General features: G+C 47.4%; 7 protein-coding genes across 7 annotated transcripts; 4 read left to right on the forward strand and 3 right to left on the reverse strand.

The window, feature by feature from the left end:
• Window positions 1-2,278: 2,278 nt before the first annotated feature.
• HD556DRAFT_1450214 (uncharacterized protein) lies at window positions 2,279-6,539 on the forward strand (the record flags this gene model as incomplete). Its single annotated transcript, XM_041307731.1, has 10 exons — window positions 2,279-3,178; window positions 3,255-3,365; window positions 3,435-3,611; window positions 3,660-3,815; window positions 3,864-3,971; window positions 4,027-4,170; window positions 4,222-4,399; window positions 4,443-4,636; window positions 4,690-4,834; window positions 4,888-6,539. 10 exons carry the CDS (start codon window positions 2,279-2,281, stop codon window positions 6,537-6,539), a joined length of 3,765 nt encoding a protein of 1,254 aa, XP_041153372.1.
• An 86-nt stretch (window positions 6,540-6,625) lies between these two features.
• On the forward strand, window positions 6,626-8,303 carry HD556DRAFT_83213 (Alpha/Beta hydrolase protein). The gene is made up of 2 exons (XM_041311766.1): window positions 6,626-7,691; window positions 7,742-8,303. Exons 1-2 carry the CDS (start codon window positions 7,021-7,023, stop codon window positions 7,992-7,994), a joined length of 924 nt encoding a protein of 307 aa, XP_041153373.1. The 5' UTR covers window positions 6,626-7,020; the 3' UTR covers window positions 7,995-8,303.
• Window positions 8,304-8,884: 581 nt separating this feature from the next.
• Window positions 8,885-10,905, reverse strand: HD556DRAFT_83383 (uncharacterized protein). The gene is made up of 4 exons (XM_041311774.1): window positions 10,659-10,905; window positions 10,336-10,604; window positions 10,056-10,281; window positions 8,885-10,003 (listed from the first exon to the last, which is right to left on the reverse strand). The coding sequence occupies exons 2-4, from the start codon at window positions 10,554-10,556 to the stop codon at window positions 8,927-8,929; spliced, it is 1,524 nt and encodes a 507-aa protein (XP_041153374.1). The 5' UTR covers window positions 10,557-10,604; window positions 10,659-10,905; the 3' UTR covers window positions 8,885-8,926.
• A 55-nt stretch (window positions 10,906-10,960) lies between these two features.
• On the forward strand, window positions 10,961-12,396 carry HD556DRAFT_1418583 (uracil phosphoribosyltransferase-domain-containing protein). The gene is made up of 9 exons (XM_041304420.1): window positions 10,961-11,246; window positions 11,330-11,398; window positions 11,463-11,528; window positions 11,582-11,620; window positions 11,673-11,724; window positions 11,775-11,857; window positions 11,910-11,966; window positions 12,017-12,093; window positions 12,143-12,396. Exons 1-9 carry the CDS (start codon window positions 11,019-11,021, stop codon window positions 12,153-12,155), a joined length of 684 nt encoding a protein of 227 aa, XP_041153375.1. The 5' UTR covers window positions 10,961-11,018; the 3' UTR covers window positions 12,156-12,396.
• HD556DRAFT_1531308 (uncharacterized protein) lies at window positions 12,397-13,287 on the reverse strand. Its single transcript, XM_041309493.1, has 2 exons — window positions 13,055-13,287; window positions 12,397-13,004 (listed from the first exon to the last, which is right to left on the reverse strand). Exons 1-2 carry the CDS (start codon window positions 13,280-13,282, stop codon window positions 12,441-12,443), a joined length of 792 nt encoding a protein of 263 aa, XP_041153376.1. The 5' UTR covers window positions 13,283-13,287; the 3' UTR covers window positions 12,397-12,440.
• Window positions 13,288-14,309: 1,022 nt separating this feature from the next.
• On the reverse strand, window positions 14,310-15,188 carry HD556DRAFT_1418587 (uncharacterized protein). The gene is made up of 2 exons (XM_041304421.1): window positions 14,743-15,188; window positions 14,310-14,680 (listed from the first exon to the last, which is right to left on the reverse strand). Exons 1-2 carry the CDS (start codon window positions 15,029-15,031, stop codon window positions 14,547-14,549), a joined length of 423 nt encoding a protein of 140 aa, XP_041153377.1. The 5' UTR covers window positions 15,032-15,188; the 3' UTR covers window positions 14,310-14,546.
• Window positions 15,189-19,796: 4,608 nt separating this feature from the next.
• On the forward strand, window positions 19,797-21,412 carry HD556DRAFT_83532 (Alpha/beta knot methyltransferase). The gene is made up of 6 exons (XM_041311779.1): window positions 19,797-20,628; window positions 20,690-20,831; window positions 20,881-20,948; window positions 20,999-21,041; window positions 21,097-21,281; window positions 21,330-21,412. Exons 1-6 carry the CDS (start codon window positions 19,966-19,968, stop codon window positions 21,366-21,368), a joined length of 1,140 nt encoding a protein of 379 aa, XP_041153378.1. The 5' UTR covers window positions 19,797-19,965; the 3' UTR covers window positions 21,369-21,412.
• The last annotated feature ends 306 nt before the right edge of the window (window positions 21,413-21,718 follow it).

A 21,718-nucleotide genomic window follows, 5' to 3' on the forward strand; every position in this document is an offset into this window, starting at 1 on the left:
ACATGGAGCAAACGCAAATTTATTCCGCGAGATCAAACATTCCGTCCTTGTATATGTTAGATAATAATAATAATGCATGACTAGGAATCTTTAACTGAGCGCATACCAAGAATGAGAATGGGAATCAGTGTTCGAAGGATACCTCACTATCTCGGCGTGGGGTATGGCGAGTCGGCAAGTACACTGCTTTCTCGCGAATCTCGTTGATACTCGATATATGATACATATCGAGCATCGATGAGATTCACGAGAATGAGTATCAAACTCCGTTGTTCCGCGGGGTCACTGCAGGTTCAAATGATGAAGCGATGAGTGAGATTGGGCCATGATATCATCAATCAAACACACTCCTGCGTTCCATGCGCATGTAGGTTCTGCCGCCGACAGCGCTACATAGCAATAACAATTCTGCCAAATCGATCAGAATCACACTCATATGTATATGCAGAATATAAAAGCTGGCCGTCGTCCCATAGTGTTCCCCCATCTTCAGATATATCATTCGAGATCACCCTCAGAAGATTCCATATCACCTCGCACAGAAAATGCGTTTCTCCTTCCTCGCAGTTGCTGTTGCTTTGACAGCATCTATGTCTGTTAGCGCATGTTCGAACGCGGGCCAACCTTGCGACACAGATGTTGATGTGACACTAAATATGGCGTGAGTATGAGCAGGTCACTGTGCAACCAGGATTCAACCACATGACTCACCTGCACGCCTTAGGATCCTGATTTGACCTGCCAGTCCTCGAAGCGGGTTGAAAGAGCCAGCAGCTAGTAAAACTACTCGGGCCTCGGAGTCAGTGGTGCAGGTTATCACCGGCAAAACTGTAGGTTATGTGTAGACTTACGGAAAGCCCTGAGGGTTCAATATACTTATGTACATAGTACGGGAATTGAACTCCGCTCAAATCTGCTAGGGCCCATGCATGCATGTCTGCAACTTTCGGACAGAAATAACACTAGCCTCTCGACGCCTTCGCAATTCCGCCAATATAGATACGAGAGTCCTGATCACTATGAACCTGCTATGAAGGGACGACAAGGCCGACAACTTGAACTCGCGGCCATTGTGCAACGTTCAATTCAGTACGTAGTCTCCGGCACCACACGAGGGCTGAGGGCTGATTAAGATTCACTCTCCAACTTATCTCAATCGGCCGTTGCGTGCTTAAAATTAATGCCCTTGAATTCTACCTGCCAATTTCTTCTAACCAACGAAGGTGGCTTTAATTGGGAAGATAACGACGTTTGCCGATCTGAGAGCCGCCTCGTGAGACGTTATGAGATGCGGAAGTGACCAGGTGCAAGCAGGATACATCTATGGCTACCATGATGTGGATGATATCACCAACCTACTTCCAAGTTAATGGTATCCATTGTGATTTCCGTATGATGGGATCGTATTCATCTGAGAGGTGGAGGTAAATGGGGTTCAGAGTGTCTACGGAAACATGAGGCAAGTCAACAAGGTGAGGCAGCACAATACATGCATCTGCAGCTTAAGTTTCGACACCCACAATCTTTCAAAAGTCTACCTTGGCCGTGCTCCACATCATCAGCATCGAGTAAGATGTCGACCCCACCGCAGTCCTTTGAGTTCCCGAAAATTATGAGAGCGGCGTAAGCGCAGGCGCAGTTTTTCCCGATAGACGACATATGGTGACAGGCTCGTATTACAAGACGCTTCTGTTGTGGGACTTGAAGACAGGTCTTGTGTTGAAGAAGATGGAGGGGCTTCGCAGTGAGGTGCGGTCGTTGGCAGTGTGGCGATGGTGAGGATATTCCGAGGCTGTACCACGAGATTTGGTTGCATCTTATGCACAGAGATCTTGGGAGTCTATTGGATGAAGAAGCGGTATTGCAGTAAGCTATATACACGCGTTCGAAGGAGTAACGTGGTGATAAGCTGGAGTAGCTGCTAGATACGAAAAACAACGGTATTCATGCAGGATAGACAGTCAGATTCGAGCACTGGAAAGCAAGGACTGCTCGACTTGATGCGATAGGATATATTCTGGAAGCTGCGAAGACAAGAGTCGGACGCATGTATGCACTGCAGATGTGCATACTGTCGAGGACAACGGGTATGACAATAGGATGGGTGCATTACGGTGGAGGCGTGGGCACGAACAGCCTTAGAATCTTGTCCTGGGCGTCTATTGAAATCAGGCAAGCTATAAAACGCACCATACTACGCCCTCTGCAGCTTAGAGAAAGACATAATCCCTCCAAAGTTTAGCCTCGTCCGTATTCCATACCATTAACATCCAGTAAAATGTCGGAGCTCATTACAATCACCACTCCCCTGCGATGGTTCAAAGGCCATGAAGAAAGTATAACTGCAGTCGCAGTTTTCCCTGATAAACGTCGGATGGTTACGGGCTCGTACGACACAACGCTTCGTCTGTGGGACTTGAAGACGGGTGTTGCGTTGAAGAAGATGGAGGGGCATTACAATTGCCAGGTGTGGAGTTTGGCGGTATCACGAGATGGGCAATTGATAGCAAGCGGTGATCAAGGCGGAGAGGTCATCGTCTGGCACGGAGAAACTGGCGAATTACCCGCCAAAATCAAAGCACACTCTAATTTGATCTCCTCGCTGGATTTTTCTCCCGATGGAACAGTGCTGGCCACTGGTTCATTTGACAGAATGACGAAACTGTGGAATACCAAAACCTGGCAGCTGCAAGGAGATCTAATCGAGTGTGGTGATTATGTCAACTGGGTACGGTATTCACCGTCTGGAGAACTGCTTGCCATCGCAACGAACCATTATATTCAAATTTACAACTCAGGCATCAGGAAACGCGTCGTATCCTTCAACGGTCACAAATCATACAACTTGTCACTCGCATGGACGCCCGATGGCACGCGCCTTCTCACAGGCGGCGATGGCAGGGATCCTACTATACGCGAATGGGATACAACAACCTGGAAGCAGATCGGTGATCCTTGGACGGGCCACACTGACGACATCCAAGCCATTGCCATTCATCCTGCTGGCACACTCGTTGCATCCACATCTCGTGACAGCCACACCCGTCTCTGGCAGCTCTCAGACCGACAAACCATTGCCGTCTTCAAGCACTCACTTGCCAATTTATGCGTCACTTTCTCCGTGGACGGCAATCACATCTTCAGTGGAGGTAACGATGAGATGATCTCAGAGTGGACAGTACCTCAGGGTATACATCCAAAGGCATGTTTCTGTCTCTGACTCATATACCACAAATCGAGCATGCTTCTTGCAGACTATTGCCACTACAACAGTCCGCGATGCATGCATAGATGGAGACTTATCTACTGACGAAGAACTACTCATGCAAGATATCAATACCGATCCGAACAACCATACTCCCTACGTCCATCGCTCAAAGGCGTGTTTCTGTTCTTGACTCATATATACCACAATTAGAGCATGTTTTGTGCAGATCCTAGCCATCACGACCTCCCGTATTGCATGTGTAAATGGAGACTTAACTACCGCCGAAGAACTACTCACTCAAGATATCAATACCAGTCCGAACAACCATACTTCCTACGCACATCGGACATTCGTCATGGCGCGAAAATACGACTGGGACCGCGCCTTTCTAGACGCAATCAAGGTGAGAATCATCGCCGCCTTATACAGGGCTAACTTGACGGTGACATAGTCCATCAGGATTCAGCCCTCTTTGACGGGCTATATCTCCAAGGGTATTGCCCTCTGTGGAAAAGGCCGCGTCCTGGATGCGAGGGCAGCATTTGATGTTGCATCCATGTACACGGACCAGGATTCAGAAATCACTCATTTTCTGCTATTGATCAAGGTATGTTACATTTGCCTCGCATGCTCTTCCCTTCATCGCGTATTTCAGGCCATCGCGCTCTTCAATGCCGATCAACATGACGAAGCAAACCTGCTCCTCAAAGAGCTCGCTGCCGGTTGTTCGAATGCCGACACTCTCGCATGTGGCATCGTGCAAGTAAGTGTCATCTATGCTTGGTCATCAACACTCATCTTTACAACTCGCACATTAGGCATATCTACACGTTCAACTCGGAATCAAAGCCTCGGATGGCGCACGTTACGACGAAGCCGCCGACCATTTCACTGCCGCCATCGACTCCAGCGATTTATTACCCAAATCGGACATTCATGAAATTTATGAGGATTTGGTGGTGGTATGTTAATTCAGATTCGAAACACTTTTCATAACCAAGTCCCTTGTCCAGCTCTTCGGCTGGGATCTCAAATCATTGTGGTTCACTGCACACCAGAAGTGTTGTCATGCCCTCCTTCGGGCGGGTAAACTCCAAGATGCCGCGAAAAGATACCAACACATAATAGTTTCAAGTGACAAAATTACAAATGCCGATTGCCTTGACTGGTCCAACGGCGAGTCCAGAGTCCGTAATGTTGCGCAGGCTACAATTCTCACCCGAATTCCTCTCAGATTTCAAGAAAGAATGCAGCGCGCTCTGCGCTGTCCACGGAGATGCCGCTTTCGCTGCAAACGATTACGACAAGGCTATTGACCTATACTCAACGGCGGTCGACCTGGATTCTACATCCGATGTCATTGCAAATCGCAGCCAGGCAAAGTTGAGTAAAATGCTATGGGAGGACGCGCTCCTCGACGCGCAAAAGGTGCGATGGCATCTACGTTTTTAGCAGACCATGTTGACTTCCGCTATGCATAGGTCACCGAACTCAATCCTTTGTCTCATGTTGGATACCAGTTGACACATGCGGCTCTGCGTGGCGCGCAACGTTACGACGAAGCTATCGAGGCCTTCACAATCATGCTGTCCAAGCTAGATGATGCTCCCGAACCGCACATACGAGGTAAGCCATGGAACACTCTTGCATAATTTAAAAATGCCTATCTCGTTCTGCAGATCTGCGTCAGCTGTATGTCTCTCCATCCGAAGTAGAAGATGCTATTCAAACAGCTGTTTGGATTGAACTCGAATATGCTCCGCTACGTCTGCTCAACACCTCTACGGGTCTTTTGTGCGACCGAGCGGCACAGCTCAACTCCTTCAAAACAAGTTCAGACTACAATGAGCTCGTCTCATTCCCAACGGAGGATTTGAATCTTCGAACCGAGCGCATCAAAGATGTAGTGGCGACGTACTTCCGCTGCGTCCTGCTATCACACAGGTGGGAAGAGACGGAGGCGCTGCTGCACGACATCCAGGATAAAGATGTGCGCGAGTTGAAGGAAGTTGGCGGGATCGCGAAAGTGCAATCGTTCTGCAAAGTCGCTCGTGATGCTGGGTATCGCTGGGCGTGGATGGACACATGCTGCATCGACAAAAGAAGCAACACCGAGCTTCAAGAATCGGTCAACTCCATGTTCGTCTGGTACCGCCATTCCGCGCTCACCATCGTCTACCTATCCGATGTCCCTCCTTCATCCCAGTCCGGCGCGCTGGCCAGGAGTGTTTGGAACAAGCGAGGATGGACCTTTCAAGAATTCGTCGCTCCGAAAGTTGTAATCTTCTATCAGAAGGATTGGTCGTTATATCTCGACGATCGTTCGTCCAATCACAAAGAGTCCTCTGAAATCATGAAGGAGTTAGAGGGCGCGACGGGCGTAGATGCACGGGCCCTGATCTCTTTTCGTCCAGGGATGAGAGACGCTCGAGAGAAACTGCAATGGGCATCGAAACGTGTTACCACCATGCAGGAAGACATCGCGTACTCATTGTTTGGTATCTTTGGTGTCCACCTGCCTGTAATCTATGGCGAGAAGAAGCAAAATGCGCTCGGTCGGCTCCTGCAGGAGATCGTGGCTAGATCAGGCGACATCACCGCCCTGGACTGGGTCGGACAATCGTCCGAGTTCAATAGTTGCCTTCCAGCCGACATCATCTCATATGCAACCCCGCCATCATTGTCTGAAGATAATATTCAGACAGCGATCTATGCGTTGCAAAACAACGTGCCTGTAGATTCAGCTTCGAAGTTATATAACCTGCTTGAGAACATGAATGCTCCCCTCTTCGCAAACTGCAGACTCCGTCTGCCTTGCATCGCATTCCGTGTCACGGAAGTCAAACGAAGGCAGGGTCTCGCTGCTCATTCCACATATGGAGTAAAAGCAGATGGGCTTCGGGACTTGCTGATCACCACGGACGAGACCCTAATTCAATTCTCGCGCGCAAGGCCCACTCAGCAGACGTTCTTTCTCATCCGTCCATGGGACCGTCGTCTCCTTGGGCTGCCTGATTTTTCAGAGCAGCTCACCTTTTCAGACAAAGGGGAGAGCGTAGGGGATTGGTCCGAGTCCGAGTCTGGTTTAGACGACACTGACGAGCCGTCCAGCGACTCGCCTGGAGAAGAGGAATTGTCAGTTGACCCGGAAGCTCACTCACGATCATTGCGTTTGATGGTTCACCTTGGGCAGGCTTTCAGCGCACTTTTGGTAGCACAGCAACGCGTTGGAGAATACAAGAGGGTCGCGTCGGACCGTAATATCATTGCGCAGGTGAAAGACCCGGCTTCGATTGACATCATGAACATCAGGACCCTAGACATATTGTAATTGTATAGTTTTTTTCACACGGAAATATTGACCTTGACATTCTGTATCATCCATATCAATGCTGCGATATATGCAACTTCTACAAAAAGATCATTTGTGCGTGTTTGAAAAGTCAACACCCATGTGCACCACTCCCCACGGTTGATGATAACAGTCACAAAGAGGCCCGACTCAAAAAGACGATAAGACAGGCCATTCAGGATATTCGATGTCACTCTGACAAACTTGGATGGCGATCGATTCAGATCAGGCGTGGTCAACGCCAGATGTTATTGAAGGGTTGAAGAAGAAGCTTGAAGTACTATCGATGTGAAGAAGGGGCGGGACGAACGTACCGTCGGGGCCCGGACATACCAACCATCATGTGGCCTTCTCTCTCATGCTAGATCAGTCATAAGATAAACGTCAACGCGCACTGGCATTATCATCCACCTACGAAACCCACCCACCATCGCTTGTAACCCCAAAACCACAGAAATCCATGTCCTCACTCAAAGTAAGGGAAGGCGAAGCCGCTTTTAACGTTCCTGGTGCAGGCAAGCCTTGCAAGACTTGGTACAAGGTGTACGGTACTCTTCCCCACCCACATAACACACCACTTGTAGTACTTCACGGCGGTCCCGGTTCAACCCACGAATACCTCGACATCCTCTCCGAGCTCACACGTCTCTTCGACGTACCCGTCATACTTTATGATCAACTCGGCAATGGACGCTCCACACATCTCCCAGAGAAGAACGGAGACGTGGACTTCTGGACTGTCCAGCTCTTCGTTGACGAGATGCACAACCTCCTGAACCACTTAAACATCCATGACAACTATAACGTACTTGGGCAGAGCTGGGGAGGGATGCTGGCATCAGAGTTTGCAGCGCGCCAACCGAAAGGCCTCGGGAAACTGGTGATTGCTGATTCGCCAGCGAGTATGGCGCTGTGGGTTAAGGCCGCAAATGAGTTGAGGAAGGAGTTGCCGCAGGAAGTTCAGGATGCGTTGAATAAGCACGAGGCGGCGGATACAACAACGGATCCAGAGTATATTGCCGCAACGAACGAATTTTACAAGCGGCATCTGTGTAGGCTCGACCCAATGCCTCAGTCCCTTGTGGACGGGCTTGCATGGATGGAAAAGGATCCGACTGTGTACTCGACCATGTAGGTGTTTCGTCCATCTGTGTCACGCATCTTCAACCTTCGGAGAACAGGAATGGACCGAATGAATTTTACATCACTGGCTCTCTAAGGACGTGGAACGTGATTGACCGCTTGCACAATATTCAGGCGACGACATTGCTCATCAATGGGAGGTACGATGAAGCACAAGATATGGTTGTAGAGCCCTTCTTTCAGCATATTCCGAAGGTCCGATGGATACAATTTGCGGACTCAGCGCATGTCCCGCAGTTAGAAGAGACGGAAAGGTTTATGCAGGTGGTGTGGGCCTTCTTGCGTGGTTGAAGCGGCTGGAAGTATAGAAGCAGCGTGAAAGAAATGATGATGGGATGCACAACGTATGGTACAGGTCGATCATGAGTGCAAGCTGTAATATTATTGCAAGGCCTCCAAACTGCAAATCGATTGCATTAGTTCAGCGTTTGATCTGTTGAGGGCTCACCTTGCCCGCGGATCTTGACTCAACAAACATATTTTTCTCATGACACGTGTATATATCTAGAAGCTGGTGCAGAGCCTGGACAGAGTCCGCCGAGTCCAGACCATATGTAAACGAGTCTGTGAGTCATGTACTCATCACGTGATACATGTACACGGAACTACTTCCGCACTCCATTTACTCCCTCGTACAAAGACCGCTTCGGTGATCCGAGTAGATTGTAACACACGACAGGCCTTCACACACACGAAATGTATCAGCGTGAGTGGAGAACTGTGATACGAGTATATTAGTTACTTGCAATTGTTGGTGTATGTACGAGTGGGAAACTACCAGTAGTCTAGCATGCTTCAACACTGGAGGATCGATGCATAATCACGCAACACTCCGAGTCAATTTCTTAAAAAACGACCATGTGGGAAGGACGGTATAATCCTCCAGCAACCCCCAACCGCTTCAACGTCTTATTCACCGCGTCAGGTGACGCATGCACCATATCCGACAATGTCAAGTGAAAAGATGCACATTAGAATCTAGATCACCGTCTTCAACTTCAACCAGTGGGGTACAACCCTGCAAGATGAATTGGTCTTCGCGTCAACTCGCGTCCTTTTGGCCTCACCGTACCCATTGGGAGGACAGGCAGATTCCACAAAACGAAAACATTGAATGGATAAACATGGGAAGGAAGTAGTAACGACCAGAGTTGGAGATACGTGAGCAGTGGCAATACGACGTCAGCAACGAGACTTGCATGTCCAGAGGGAAAGGGTTTGGCCTAAGCCTCCTTCGGTACAAGTGGCGGCGGAGGGACCGCGTAGTCCAAGTGACCGACAATGGGAAGGTTGCGACCATGCCGGACTCGGTGTTTTACCCAGCATTGAAATACTTCATCACTATCGAAGTAATATTCCGGCGTGTCCATCGCGCTCCCGCTGAACCGGAGGCGAAGGCTCAGCTTGGACGACCATTTACACGTGAACATGAAGAGGGTGACAGTGGTGGGGACGTACGCAGCCCAGAGGTCATCGGTAGAGGGGATGTAGACTTTGATGACCATCATACCATTCTCGGGTGTCCAGCGCGACTCTTTTGGGCTCCTGGAAAATGGCTGGATCTCGAGAAGGTCTCTGCGCTCTGTCAGTGTTCCTGAGATGATCTGATAGGAAGCTGCTCGGGAGCGATGGTGTTTACCATGGAAGTGGACGACAGCAGAGGGTACCAGGCATGGGCAAACAGGTGTTGATTTCACAAGGATCGTGTCCAACTGTGAAGTGGTTCCTGGTGCGGAGTTATGGTTTTTGTTCTCCTTGCTTGCACAAGTATGGTCGGAGTGCTGGAGTCGACTGCTATCTTCGATGAACTCTAGAAGAATACTCGAAGCCTGGTTCTCAGTCTCGTCTTCGCTCTCCTTTCTGTATTTCGGAGAATCTTCATGAGCCACCTGGAAGGAAGGTAGCCGACAAACAGGAGCAGAGAGCGCGTCGGTGTACTTGGCAATATCGACGACATGAACACTGTAACGGCGAGCACCCCGAGGAGAAAGCGATGATCGAGAAGGCGAGGCGCGTGGCCAATATCCATTGGGCAATTCCAAAAAATCTCCCTCGCGGACAGAAGCACCAACAGACGTGATCTTGAAGTTGTAAGTTTTGTTAACGAGTGTGATACTGTCGTCGGAAAGATCCTCGAATGCGATCCTCGGAATGGTCGGTATTGAGAGAATATAGGGATAATGTTCAGGGTCCAAAAAATCAGACCCGTAAAATGGCACCATTTCGGGGGTATGCTGGAACTCTCCAATCCCACTTTGAAAGGCGGGAATCGACTGGCTATGTTCCATTGAAGGCGTAGACTGAGTGACACCAGTGAGCCACAATTTCAGCAGCCCAAAAAAGTTGGTATACCACATCAAGATACTGCAGGCTATCCTCCATCGACATTGTGTGGGTTGTGTCGCTGCAAATATTCGAAAACTCCACCCTGGAATGACATGCGATGGGGGACACTTCGACTGAGGAATGAAGTTGATGGGGAGTATGGCTTTCGAAATAACAAGGGTCCAAAGCAGCATTGGTAGAAGACACGAGATATGGTGCGGAGATGTCCGTTGCGAGCCGTCCAGCAGTAAGTCTGGCTGGAGCATCAGAATTATCGACAGCAGGGAGGATATCACGAAAACCAGACCTCGACATTCGGGCTTTATTCTTTGAACGGTAAAGAAATCCAATGGCAGAGAACGCAACTGCAGAGAAACAGAAGGAGCCACCTTTGAAGTAAACATCTTGCGGGATCCCAGAACCCGGCAGCCCATCTGGGAGGTAGAATGATGCAAAAGTAGATGAAGGAGCGACTGAGGTGAGATGAGCAGAACGTATGTTGCGAACATTCCTGATGGCAGGAGCCATGAGAAGAGAGAAGAAGAAAGGTCACAAATCGTTTGAGAACTGGGAGGGCTCAAGGACAGCGGCTGACATCAAAGCAATCGCACGAGGCTGACAGCTACTTACTGGACATCATTTGTTGCAGAAACCGAGAGTACAGTGTGCGCGAGGCATGACTCGGAAGGCTTCATGTATACGTCATTGAAGGTGATGGTTGTTTCGAAACGCTAGCGGTTGTCGGACATTGCTCCAAGATGCGGATAAAACAAATCTGCAACACTGCACTGATCCATAGAACATTACAGTGTAAGTACCAGTTCAGCGGTATCGTTCTTGACATGAATGTGGCTGACAGTACTAGTCAGTGTTCATGAAACTGGGTTTTAACTTTTGGAGAATCGCGTGCACGTGACAAGCTACGAGTAGAATTCGGATCTGAGTCAAGCTCTTCATCAGTGCCAGGCTCCAGCATTAAGCAATTAAGCAATGGCAGCATCAACGGCGCCGACGTCTCAAACGCATCCAGCATCGCTACCGCCATCAGTGTTTACTCTTCCCCAAACAGCGCAACTCGAGGCCTTGTACACTATTATCCGCGACAGAACCACAAGTCGAGGAGATTTCTTGTTTTACTCTGACCGGATCATTCGTCTACTTGTTGAAGAAAGTTTAAATCATCTGCCTGTGGTCCCAAAGATAGTGCAGACTCCCACAGTATGTCAATTCGTTCTGGATCGCATGGGTTGAGGAAGAAGCTGCATCATCTTCCCCCCTATATTGACATGTTTCTGCTGAAGGGCGCCACATACCAAGGTGTTGGCTTCGAGGGAAAGATTTGTGGAGTATCGATCCTGCGTGCTGGCGAGGTCTGTTGGTCGTCATCATACGAATAGCACATGACCTGACGGTTAGTAACACTGAACGTAACAGGCCATGGAAGCTGGTCTTCGAGAAGTATGCCGTAGCGTGCGCATTGGGAAGATTCTGATTCAACGAGTATGATCATGTATCTGCATCGCCTGGTCATAAAATAACTGCTTTGCAACCAGGATGAGGAGACTACTCTTCCGAAGCTCTTTTATTCTAAGGTAGACAATGTGCGCTGCGACGAGCATTGCGTTGACTGCCTTGGAACTGCAGCTTCCTGAAGACATCGCATCCCGATACGTACTTCTCCTTGATCCGATGCTAGGTATGCCATATTCTCTTGCGACCCACATATTTTTGATCAACGCTTCAAAGCCACTGGAGGCTCCGCTATGAAGGCAGTTGAGGTTTTGCAGGAACAAGGCGTTCCAGAAGAGCGAATCATATTCATTAACTTGGTTTGTTTTACTGCGAGTTCCATCCGAAAGCAAACATTTTATCACCGTCTAGATTGCGGCACCAGAAGGTTTGAAGAGATTCTGTGGTAGATTCCCATCTTTGCGCGTGGTGAGTAGACATTTGCCAGTCAAATTTGATCAACTTAGTATGTCGACCAGATCACCGGATGGATTGATCAGGGCCTCAACGAAAAATCCTACATTATTCCAGGTCTGGGTGACTTTGGAGAGCGAAGGTGTGTTCGCTGTGCATGTCAGTCTCATCATCACCTACCATGGATATAGATATTGTGAATGAAGAATCGTCACGAGTAACGTCAATCATGGTACTTTCAGACGACTTTCATGAAACATTGAAGTCCTTGATCCTTCATGTTTTTCGTCAGTTGGCTGCGTCCTTCCTGGCTGAGTATCTTGTTTAGTGTGCTGAATGGTTGAGGTTGTAGAACAGTGATCTTGTTACTAGGCCAGTAATCTACGTATAACAAGTCGTTGATAAATGTACGTTCGCTGACCAAAATCTACGCTAGTCACATATCGTATAAGAGGAGTGCCTGCATACCTCAGTTGGACAGACAAAAGATTACCCAAAGAGTGATGGGATTGACTTGCTCGATGCAGAGGCAACTGCCACTTCTTCCTCGTTCTCTTTACCAGCCTTCTTTCTATGTCTCGCACTGTCCGGTACCATCAGTTTGATCGCATGTGTTTTCGGTGCAGGTCGCCAGAACAATGGCGGGATTTGGCGAGGAGTGTCGATTGAAGAAAGATGCCTTCCGTATACAAGTGGTGTCGTTACGTTGGAAGTCATGGGAGACCCGAAGAGTCCAAGTGTGCGAGCAGGTGTTTGGGGTGTAGGTATTGCCCGCGTGTGATTGAAGAGAGCGGGTGCGTTCTGAATGGATAGAGGAGTATGTTGAATGCCGCGACGAAACAGCGATGTGGTTTGAGGCGAAGATTGCGGAAATGCTGACCACGGTATAGACACTCCGTAAGGGGCTACGGGGCTGGGCGTGGTGGGATTAGGTCTCAGACATGTAGATTTATTCATGTGAGTGCTGCGTGGCGGGGTGCGGGGTAAAGCCGCGACATCCTCTTCTTTTCTCCCACTTTCTACCGGATCTGCCTGAGCGTCGTTCTCGGACTTCTATATCGGTATCAGTGATATCGCCTGTAACCACTGAAGGCAATACTGACCTGGCTACCGATAGCGTGGTCGACCCACTCCTCTATCATTACGACTATACCTTGTAACTCCTTCAATGAGTCAGCAAGACTGGCGATGCCCCTCGAGACGATATGACCGTCGATACCAAGAGAAATAAGGAAGACGCCCGCCCGTGTAAGCAGCGCAGTGATCGCTTTGAGGGCATGACTATATGCAGTGACTAGTTTGTTGTTATCCAATAAAGAGGGTGGTTTCATATTAGCTATGGGTTGTATAGTTCGTGTGTAATCGTAAATGTGGTTTGAGCCCAATCGCAGAATAGGCCAGAGCTTATTTACTTATATTGACGCGACAGATCACGTGCGTTGATTTGCTCCCCTGCGACGGACTTAAAGCTTAACTTAATTTGATCGATAGAATTCGATCCTTATGCATATTTGTGATTTTATCCAGAAACTTTCCATCGTCCGCACAATAGGCAAATAGGTAGAAACATGCATAATTTTTCTCAAGATATGTGTCACATCTGTTTACAGAACTTTTCCGGCTGTGTCTCAGGTGCTACTACGGATAAGATAGACCTCATTCATACACCAGTTCATCACGTGATTTGAGGATAGAATACATGATTTTGGCTCGTAACTCTTTTTAAACTTAGAATTAGCTAAATCTGTTCCAAGATCTTGTGGGGATGTACTACAATATAAAAATGGTCTACTCAGAATCCTTATTTTCGGCGAATTGAAGGAGGAGTAGGCATTTTTGTAGCAGATTCACCATTGTGACCCATTTGTGACTGATGTGACCGTATCAGTGACTCGGACTTAGACGCGAGGGAGATAAACAATTGAAGCGGCCGTTTGATTTCAACGATTTCGATGATGTTCGACACAACGTTCAACAGCCGTTCCAGCAAAGTTTGCTATGTTTGAAGGCCTCTTTCGTGGCATAGTGAGGTAGATAGACTGTAGTTCAATTTTTTTGCTTCTCATTTCGAGTTAGCGTGTCTGTCACTAATCTAGCGCATCTGTCACGTTGGTGGTGCTCACTTGGGACATTTTGACAATATAATGCCTACTCGTCCTTCAGTTTCTTACATTAGATCATAAAAATTACATGTCCAGCTTGCTACAGACTGTCCACACATAATCTTGGAATAGATTTCGCTCACACTTTGTGTACGACGAGTTATATGCAAATTCATTGAAATGTCACGCTAGGTCACGTGATGAACTGGTGTATGAACGAGGTCTATCTTATATGACACTGACCAACGAGCGAACTTCAAATAATGTGCATGTAAGTAATATTTGTACAAACGTAACAGGCCCGATCGAGGGTTTCAGTCACGGACCAAACATTCACAGAACCTCGTACCAGCTCTACAGCCCCGCGCGCGCTCCTCCCATCATAGTGAAGCACTGCACCGCGAACTACCTACGCTTTCGCACGACGAGGTCAATTAAGTACCATAGCAACCACATAACAAATTTACCTAAAAATGTTATCAGTATTGATGTGTTACAAGTTACAACTGTACAAAATCGTACCCTTCACTATCTGGAGAATCATAGAAAGAAACCCTTGGGAAAGTAGCATGGCAATCACAATGTCCGGAAGCCACGCAAGGTATGAATGCTGCTCCCTAAAATCTCCTGTATCACCATTTGATATTAGTTTATCAACGTTCCAGAACAGTTATTTAACCATAACACACCGATGGTCACAATATGTTTGACACCTGATTTGAGAGAACTCGTCACACTTTGAAGGCGTTTCTTGCTCACTCCGAGCTCGCCGACGACCTGCAAAGAATATTCCTCGACGCGATCAAAAACGGCGTTCGTCATGGCCATGCGCTTCTCATGACCAGGAGCTTCACTGGGTGGCGGAAACAGTTTTTTGAGCCCTTCAAATACAACGCTGAAAGAGTTTCCAAGGTATTCCGATATGGTGCAGAAAGGAATACCGCATTGTTCTGAGACTTTTTTGATGAATTGGTACATTGCAGTATAGTGCTGGGATAGGCGACCGACTGTGCAATTGGGCACCGAACATATATATATAGGCGTAAGGAACTCCTGCGGGATTCAATTCACCAAGTCACTTATGTAACAGGTTGATAATCGAAGCCTTCATGGCATGAGGCAACATGCAGTAACACACACCTAATCCTTGAGGCATTGAGGGTGCGTGTACATCAAGCACTGCAGTACGTATACTGCATGTAAATGTGCAAATGCAGGGCTGAAAAGAAATGGACCCACACGATTCACATACCCAGGCTTCCAAATATTGGGATTCTACCCTAAAGCGAGATATCAGTTGTAGGGTCAGAAGGACTGATCGCGAAGGCATCCACAGGCTTGTATCACCAGTTTGCCTCACAAACGGACTGGTCACGAGTCTAGGCGAGAATTGGGATGTGTGTCCGATTTTGAACAACCCGCGTGATCGATAAAGCTTTGAAGCCCCGCACTGAATGGAAGCATGATGGATGGAAGCATGGTATAGAACATATCCCGGGCTTACTGGAACCGCTATGAATCAGCAGCAACACTGCAGTCTGCTGTTCAGTGCATCGTTCAGTCGGACAACCATAAATTCAGGATCGGTGCTAAATATACATAGGAAGGGAATCATAGAATCAAATGGTACACTCAATATTGCAGCAATAAAATCATCGTTACGTGGAGCTGGAGTGATTGATGTTAGCAACTGCGAGGACAGATAGTAAAGATTGAAAACTCACGCGTCTCAGCAACTCGACCAGCGCATCCCATGTGCCATGTGCCATGTGGCTCAAACCAAGCTCAACGCCTCCTCTCGGAATCACCATTGCAGTGTCAAGAGAATAAAACAGTTGTCGGGAAGCGAAAGGTACCCAGAAAAGGAGCTCATGTTTGGGTCCCATGATCCATCCATCAGGCTGCAGCAAGAAAGGGGTCGAATTAGAATGCTGATTAGAGGCGGGTTCGAGCAAGTCAGCGGGATTGGGCAGGGCGTGTTTCAGGCCGGGCGAGAAGGAAATGGGGCATGGTTACAAGTGTTGGTTGGCGTGATACGACATTCTTGAGGATGAAGCGCGGTACTTCGATGCAATGGATGTGCAGAGGGATTCGGCTCTGTAGACTTGGGGGATGGCGGCACTTTCAAGCGGCACAGTGTTACTATCTGATGAACCAGACGCGATGCGAGTACCATCTGGTGAGAACGAGCCTGACAGGACTGAAGGAGAGGTGGGAGACATGTACGTGGTGCTGCTTAGATGTTATGCAAACAGATTATAGCGTAAGTCTGGCCAGTCGAGACTACAACTTGAATACACGCACCTCTGCAGCTGATCGTAAGGACTACCTTCGAGACATGTTGTGTGTCCTTGTATGTGACTCGGCGCGTGTCAATAATCTTCTTGTGACCCCTCGCAGGAATTTTGCCAATAAAGTTATACCGGAACCCGGGCCCTTCAAGATGTTCCATTTTGTGACTGTAATGCTGCGTGCCACTAGTGCATCTGATAGTCTCAATGCACTGGCAAGGGGTCGGGATATTGAGTGGCGTCATCTTCACGCTTAAGGGCATCAAGATCATCAAGGATTTCGATGCAGATACGTTTCCCTCTGTTAGACTTTGATGACAGGGTGGACATTATTGCTGAGTGGTAACGGAAAATGACCCTGGACAGCAACTTTAGTTGGCATATAGTGGACTGGCCATGTTGTTTTTCCGCAGATGTATGACTTCGATTGTATGAGAGTGCCATACTCTATCCCAAGGGCTGTTGGGGTGATGTTTTGTGCCGTTCCTGCAGGCTGCCGTTAACGTTCAGCGCTCAGCTCTCCTGGGTAAACATTTTTTTAGCTTATGACTTTTTTGGCCAATTTTCAATTATGGTTACGAAAGACTTCCCCTTCTACTTGTATCATGATTTGAACGAATAGTAAGATTAAATGAATCAAACCGAGGGGGGACAAACCCATGAACATATAAGCCTCGGATACCATGGCTTGAAGTTTTGCAAAGCAAATAGTCATTGATAAAGCCCTTACCAACTCGAGCTCAGAAACTCAAACTTTCTTCTAGGCAGTGTAGTATATTACAGAATTTCACATGCAGACACTCACTTCTATGTACTAACCTCAGCAACGAACATCTGTCGTGTACAGCAAGACAAATGTCAAGTAACATAGAAATGATAAGACACACTTACTGCGCAATCCTGTGTGAAAAATAAAAATAAAACTGACAACCGCAAGATGTCTATAATTCACCCAACAGTGCGAAGCAATTGTTGTGAGAAAGATCTCGAGTCTCCGGTAAGGTAACCAGTAGGACATGAAGACTGACTTACACAGCAGTTTGCGCCTGTTTCGGGTACACAGACACCCAGTCAAGACAACACAGAGTTACACAAGCCTTGCAGCACATCAGAACTGACTTACAATAAATCTGGATGGAAATAACGGATATTCGAAAATTTGTGCTCACTATAAATTCTGGGCACATTGACACATGTCATGCAGATAAGACATGATTCTCACAGCACATCAGAAATCAGTAAGAGTATGACCGTCTATATAATTGCTGTGTTTTCGACCTGTATAAGAGCTGAAAAAGGCTATGAACACACACTTTGAAGATATTATTTGCTTACCAGAAAATTTCGGGCGTGCCAACGAGCAACAAAATTCGCAAGGCAAAGGCAGTGTAAGCCAATATTGGGACTCCAATATTTTGTGAGACCTGCAGTTCAAAGAAGAATGACAAGCTGCAGAAACATACAAGAATCAGTGTACTCATTTACTAATAAACTAAAGGTGAGCTATCATGATGTATGTAGAAGGGAGGGCCGAGCTGCTTGGGTTTCGAACTCCGCTAGGACCACAACTATACTTGACCGCCGGTAATATTAATGATAGGCTTTTGACCAAGTCCGCTTTGCACCTTCCCCTGCTCTTTGAAGATGAGCGAATCATCTGTTCTGAATGCTATTCTTCAGCGCTCAGCGCTCGAATCTATTGTAATCCTCAATTATCTTCCTTCACGTTGGAAATTTGGGAGACTAATAAGCCGAAATACCATATCATGGTCTTGATTTGACGCAGTCGACCTGTTTTCGCACCTTCAGGACCCTGACGTCTGACACTAAATAGGTCAGCATAGAGCGAAAAAGCCGATGCTCAGCAGACCTCAAGCGCTCACAGAGTGAGGTAAGGGCTTGAAACCCTTATTGTCATTGTAGATGAGTCAGGTGAAGGATAACACTAACTTAATTCTGCCACAGACCGCTACCGTCTCAAGATTGTTCATTCCTGTCATCGCTTGTGACGTAAAGCACTGTCGATAGCTCCTCAAATGCAATTTATTCAAATCATGGGTTTTTCATTCCGTATCACGACGGGTGTTCGGCTACATTGGTTCTGTCAATGGTGTTTAGTCTGGGAAATCATGCTGTTCTCTGGAACTCCTCTAGGACCTCTGCAACGATAACATTTTCACACTGTGGGTACAAAGTCAAGGAATGGGGCCTGGTTGCACTCCGTACGTGAGACTAGGATACTTAAGCTTCATCAAACCCCACAATAAATGCTCTCCCCCATCCGCACAATCGACCTTGGTGTTCCTCGCGGGCGTCGTCTGACCTTGAGACCCTCGGATACTTTGAAGTGGTAAAGTGTCTCCGACTTCGGTTCCCGCGTTATCACTCATCCAGTCGGCAAGATTATCGACTATCACGAACGTTTTAAACTTCGAATATCGAAGTGGGATAACGCTTCACGCGTTTTTTCATGGTTTCTATTCCAGTCGGTGATGGTCCATCGCCGTCTTCCATATCTACTAGGCGAACGGTTAAACGAGCTATCGCATATCTTTCCGCATTTCCTTCATCAGATACACGGTTCGGCTGATGTTCCAACGGATGTCGATAGCGCCCTTGTATGCATTTTAGGCACAAGCGATGTTCGTCTTAGGGGCATGCCCCGCCTCAAATTACAAAACTGGCCTAGCAAGGCACTGGTGAAACATGTGAGCACGTGAGTTTACCATCGATCTTGTCGGATTGATGCCAAATTGATGAACACCCAGTAGCCTCATACAAGTGTCCGCATACGGCGGGATGCCTGCAAGGTTTACCTTTCATTTTTCCGAAGCATTAAAGGAGCGTTCCATTCTTCCATTTCTATGTTCCGCTTCCGAAAGTTCCCGAAGGCATGGAAGCAGTTCGCATGGGTAATATTGGTTCAAACGAGCTTGAGCAAACACAATGGGAATACATTCAGTATGTAATACGCATTCTTGTAGATCATAGAGCTCTAATGAGACACGTGCTGATTGACTTGTCATGTCCCCGTACTGATGATCGTATCAATCAGCGATTCTGTTCAGCTACGAAGGCTTTCTTACCCTCTCCGTAAACAATTATAGATGTTGCGTAAGGACGATCTACTTTGATCTGTGGCCCACGAGACTCCACGATGATCATACATCATGCGTGCAGTCTGGCATGTATGACTTCGTAATTGGTAAGATTGTCACAAGCCTGGGGGCTACTTGAAACTTACCATTTCCGCAGCACAGGTGACTTGTCTTATCTAGGATGCGCTCACTTTTTGAGATGGCAGTTGATGGTTGGTTGATTGAGAGGATGGCTTAATAGCGCAACTCATTTCCCACTCTTTCCAGCTCATCAAAATCTTCTTTTGAGACCTAACAAGCTCGAACAGTTCTTGTGCGAACAAATATATTATATTTGTGTCTGATTGTGTGAGATCTGGATGTTGTTACATAGCACCTTGTGAAAATTTTCACTTGCCTAATACCTATCCCAAACTTAAGTGCGGATACTAAGTGCTCTAACCAAAATTGAATAAGTACTTGGGGATCTTATATCCGGGGTTCATCTGCAGTTACATCCAGTTCCTTCCTCCCACATCGAATTATGTCCGCCGTCCCAGAACTCCCTGTTCGTCGTCGTCGCCACTCTGGATCGACTACAGTACCAGCGCCAGTCCGTGCTAGTCTACTCAACGCACGACGAGAAGATGAAACTATGATTGTGCCCCCACCACGACCAAAATCTACTCCCGTTGATGAACGGCCTCAGCGACGACGCGGGTCCGGTTCAGCCGAGTCTGATTCGGAAGGCTCCGATAAGGAGACATCCACCATGCAGGTTGATAACGATTTGCCTAGTCAACAAACTCAACAATCTTCATCACACTCTCAAGAATCTCAAAAACGTGAATCTATCACGCTCAATTTGGAAAATTCTAGCCCAGAGCGTCCCACACGTCCTCTACCTGCTAAATCCCGGAAAATGGCTGGAAATTCATCCAATCCTATGCCACAACCTGCAAACCCATCCATGCTACCAATTCAGGCGCACGTACCCCGTGGCGGTGTTGCATCAACTCAGAGAAGGTTGTTTGTCATCCTAGAGCAAGCTTGCTTGGAGGCATACAGGGTTTCAAGTGGAGGAAAAGGCAAAGGCGGCAGGGAGGGTGATGTCAAGTACACTCTTCTCAACTGCGACGATCATCAGGGCATCCTCGCAAAAACTGGCAGAGATATTGCGGATGCCCGTCCCGATATTACCCATCAGGTGCGTGGTATCGAAAAAAAAATACGCGATTCCTTGATACTAAGTTTTTTTCGCTCTTCAGTGCCTATTGACACTTTTGGATTCGCCTCTAAACAAGGCGGGTCTACTGCAGGTGTACATCCACACTACAAAAGGGGTGCTCATCGAGGTTAATCCTCATGTAAGGATTCCTCGTACCTTCAAACGATTCAGCGGATTAATGGGTAAGTTACTTTTGTTGATCTTGTTTTCATCACTCATTTTTTTTTCAAGTTCAACTTCTTCACAAGTTGTCTATTCGTGGTGTCAATGGCCCGGAGAAGCTGCTCAAGGTAATCAAGGTATGTTCATTCTTTTCGACCTGCAATCATTGTTTGACCTTGTGTTTTAGAACCCCGTGTCCGACCACCTTCCTGTCAATACCATTAAACTCAGTCAGTCAACTCATACTTCCCGTAGATGCTCTTTCATCCCTGATCCCATATTTAGCCCTTTCCGGTGATGCTCCCACTGTCAGACTTTCCCGTTATCTTCCGACTCTTCCGGAAACACACTCAATTGCTGTCTTTGTGGGCGCAATGGCTCGGGGCCGCGATGACTTTGCCGATCATGTTGTAGACCACAAGATCAGTATCAGTGACTATCCTCTATCCGCGTCCGTCGCTTGCGGCAAAGTGAGTGCTTGCGCCAATACCTTGAACTGGATTCTCATTTCTTGATAGTTATGTTGTGGTCTAGAAGAGCTCTGGGACATCGTCTGATGTCCTCGTCTCCTATACTAAAATCTGAAAAATTATCGATCTGTTGTATCATATTGGCTTTTTAGGTTTAGAAAGCATTTCACTCTTTTCATTTTTTTCGCATACTACCTTCTATTGCATTCCTCACACACAAGTAGCATTTCAACCTGCGTTGCTCCGTAAATTTATCCGCTGAGCCGCATCGTGTACTACTAGTAGATGGATTACCCAAGCCCCCTCGCATTAGAACACGACTCAACTCGTGTTTCTGGGCTCTGGAAATAATGATGCGATTCTTGCTAGATTTGTGGTATTCTGCCTTTTGTTCCTTGTATGTCATCGAAGCCGTAGAATGTGTAATTGGAACACAG

This window comes from Suillus plorans, assembly GCF_016647745.1.
Source record: "Suillus plorans strain S12 chromosome Unknown HD556scaffold_101, whole genome shotgun sequence".
Classification (NCBI taxonomy): Eukaryota; Fungi; Basidiomycota; class Agaricomycetes; order Boletales; family Suillaceae; genus Suillus; species Suillus plorans.